Here is a 3,716-nt window from a genome sequence, read left to right as displayed (position 1 = left end):
TTGAGTATTGAAAGGTGAGAGAAGAAGGGGATCGAGCTCACTTAATTTATAGTAGGTCGGTCACGAGGTTGAGTCACTGGGTATTTCCGAAGTGAGAGGGGACCCAGAGGATGTTGCTGCATGATAACGAAATTTTTTGGTGGATCTGTTACTTAGTGAGGGTAGTGAGCGGGCTATAGATCGATAATATTAACTAAAACTGGAATCATATTGGCACCTGCAAATGGATGTTCAAGTAACGTTCAGTTTCTATCCAACATAATTTCCCCCCATATTAGATGTCAATTTGAGTCCATCAAGAATGGTTTTTATTATGTTACGGGTAATTTAAATCCTAATTTTTAAATATGATATGCAATTCATCAACTAGAGTTTCTATTCACTATGCCTAGTATTAAGATAAGAATTTGTTTATTCTATTGAATATGTGGATAGCAACTATAATTCTTAGTCTCTGCAAATGTCACGCGCCAGGCCCGCGGGCTTATTGGCGCGTGCAAGTCGTGGCACCCACTAAGTATAACGCTGACTTAATCCACTGTCAAAATTGACTAGCTGATGTTACACTTGAACTACAACAATTACATTATAAACACTCAACACTTTCACAATCACCTCCACCTTAATATTACGTGATGACCTCATCGCGACATGACAATTAACACATCTTAGTATCACCGCCAAGCGATGTGGACTATGGAGGTGACTTCTACGAGTTTTAGAGGTGGCTCTTACCACATCCATGCGGTGTAACACTTGTTGGAAATTGTGGTTAAATCTGGAATTAAACAGTGAAAGATGATATGCTATAATTTTAAACTTTTTCAAGTTAACTGTTGTGCGTTTGTGAAACGCTGTGCTTAAAGCAATATTTGACCTACTCCGGTGTAAGGATCCTAAGGCAAAACTGTTTCCAGGAACATGCGAACCTCGTTTGACGAGCGAACCTCGTCGAACGGGCAAACCTCGTTTGACGAGCGAACCTCCGCAAACAGGCGAACATCGTTTGACGAACGAACCTCGTCGAATAGGCGAACCTCGTTTGACGAGCGAACCTCATTTGACGAACGAACCTTGTCTGATCTTGTGAATCAGACAAACCTCGACGAACCTCGTCTGATTGCGAGAACGTTACGATCACACCCTCATGCGAATGCGTAGCTCATCCACATGCTGCGAAGCAACCTGCGAGGCGTCACCTCGCCCCGATGCATCTGTGCGAAGTGCAAAGTGCGCCTAACAAAGCGTCACTTAGCGCCTTAGCCCGATTAGCCCCGATCCCCGGCCCATTGGCCTACGGCTCACGAGCCCACGAGCCCGACGACCCACGACCCACTAGAACTTATGAGGGATAAATTAAAATAAAACACTTCTCGGCTTGCATTTTGGAAAGCGGTTTTGACCAAAAAAAAAATCCAACAACACTTAATTCCACATAACACTTAGCTCCACACTTCCGGCCGGGTAACTGCTCTGATACCATTTTGTCACAGCCCTAATTTCTCAAACCTAAAATAAATATTAGAGTTAGACTAAACATGTGAAATATATTTCAAAATCTACAATCATCGAAAGGCCCCCAAAATAATATATTTTCGGGTTTTAGTAATCTTGGTTCACATTTTTTTTCGGTGGAAAGCCGCATGCAGCTTCTCAGGTGGCTGCCACACTTTGGTTGGTTTAGGGGCTGTTTGTTTCACCCTTTTATAGAATAGGATTAGTATTTGGGCTCTGACAGTGGCATTTTCGTAATTTTTGGATTCTTTGTGAATCCTATTCTGGAGTTTGGCTCAGCAAAAATTTTGGGATTACAATTTCTATAAAGTAGCTACAGTTGTCGTTTTTTATAGAAACCCAAATCCGAGCTTTGGGTTCGGATTTGGGCGAGATTTCTGACAGTGAGCTATGTCGTCGATTCTGATTCCTCATCTTCACGATTTCGATCCCTAGATCTGGAATCGCTGTGCCGCTCCCGCCTCAATCGCCCTCTTCTTCGCGCCTCTGCTCCCGCGCTTCGTCTTCTTCAACTTGGGTTCGGGCCTCTTTCTCGAAACCCTAGCTCTGTTTTCCACGAGCTTGTTGGTGGGTTTCTTGCCTTCGATTCTTGGTGATCCCTTCTGGTTGGGATCTTCTTCAACTTGGGTTCGGGCCTCTTTCTCGATCTTGTTCTGGTTGGAGTGTGGCTACATTGTTTTCTTTGACGTTGGTGGGTTTTTTGCTGGAACGTCGGCATTTCCCCCCTCTGCAGTAAGGTATAAAAATTTCCCCCTCTTACTTTGGCTTATTTTTCTAGTGATTTGAGGAATTAAATTTAATTTTGAAGCATATGAGAAATAGAGGCTGATAGCAATTTCAATGATTTGTTCGATTTATTTCATAATATTACAACAAAACAATTCATGCGGGTATCTGTGTAGTGGATTTTTTGTAAATGTGCAAGAATTAGGTTGTTAGGTGGATTAATTTCATGCGGGTATCTGTGTAGAGATTAATTTCATAATATGTTTCAAATCAGTCTTTTAATAACTTAAATTGTTGTTTTTTTTACTTTATTTAATTTTTTTGTGTGCGTGTAAATTATTAGTAATCTAACCATATAGTTTGTTTGTTTTGGGTCTATCTTGCTTGTTTAGAATTGTGTGAGATGGAATGCAACATTAGTTAAAATAATTTATTATTGCAATTAGATTTCTTGCTTTAAAAGAAATAAATATTTGTATCAATTATCTACTTAATTTTGACAAGCAATAAGTAGTCATCTTAAGCTGTAACTGTATGATAATTTTAAAACGGGCTCCGAGTTTACGATGGTATTCATTCTCACTTGTGCACATTATGAATAATATATTAAATACTTGGCAATATTTGAGATTTTAAAATACTGTTTAATTAATGTAGGTAAATATTACCTATGTGACGTTGGATACACCACAATGCCAGGTTTCATATCCCCGTATCGCGGTGTCCGATATCATTTAAAAGAGCACACCAGTAGGACACCAAAGAATAGGAATGAGTTGTTCAATTTAAGGCATTCATCTTTAAGATCAAAAATTGAGTGCACATTTGGGATACTGAAGAATCGGTTTAAAATTCTTGCGGGGAAGCCGAATTATCCATTTCCCACTCAAGTGGACATTGTACTAGCGTGTACTGTGTTGCACAACTTTATTGCCTTGGAGGATCCGGATGATGATATTTTAAATGAAAATGTTGAAATTGATGAAGATACTGGGGAAGAGACAAATGAGGACGAATCAAATGTGATGGACTATACTCAAAGTAGGACACAAAGAGAGGATCGAGATGTTAGAAATGAATGGAAGGAGTTACGAGATCAAATTGCTTGGGCGATGTGGGTGGATTATTGTGCAAAGTACAATGGTGGTAACACAATGGAGAGCGGTTTAACTTAGTGTAGCATCTGTTCTATGGCTATGTAATAACTTGGTGAATTTTAACATACTGTTCGCATCGATATCTTTTATTGTTTCTAAGCCATTTGTAACAAACCATTACTACTTTTATCACTTGCTATTTTGTTATGTTGTTTGAACTAGAAATTACATCGTTTACTATATTCCCTGCTAAATGCATACATATCCCATATTCTATAAATTTCTTTATTGTTAATATGGCTATGCTTACAAAATATATTAGGTATGGCTAACAATCCGGCAGATAAGCAAAGCGTGCCTTCTCATTCGAATGCAATG

The 3,716-nt window shown here is 39.3% G+C and overlaps 1 protein-coding gene across 1 annotated transcript; it reads left to right on the top strand.

Annotated features, from left to right (window-relative positions):
• Positions 2,934–3,416, top strand: LOC109834790. The gene has a single exon (XM_020402805.1). It carries the CDS (start codon positions 2,934–2,936, stop codon positions 3,414–3,416), a length of 483 nt encoding a protein of 160 aa, XP_020258394.1.

The sequence above is a fragment of the Asparagus officinalis genome, chromosome 3 (assembly GCF_001876935.1).
Source record: "Asparagus officinalis chromosome 3, Aspof.V1, whole genome shotgun sequence".
Taxonomy (NCBI): Eukaryota; Viridiplantae; Streptophyta; class Magnoliopsida; order Asparagales; family Asparagaceae; genus Asparagus; species Asparagus officinalis.
The sequence above is the reverse complement of the archived record's forward strand: the minus strand, read 5'-3'. Positions and strand labels throughout refer to the sequence as shown.

Coding starts and splice junctions, on each gene's coding strand:
- LOC109834790 (XM_020402805.1), top strand. CDS start 2,934: ATGCCAGGTTTCATATCCCCGTATCGCGGTGTCCGATATCATTTAAAA.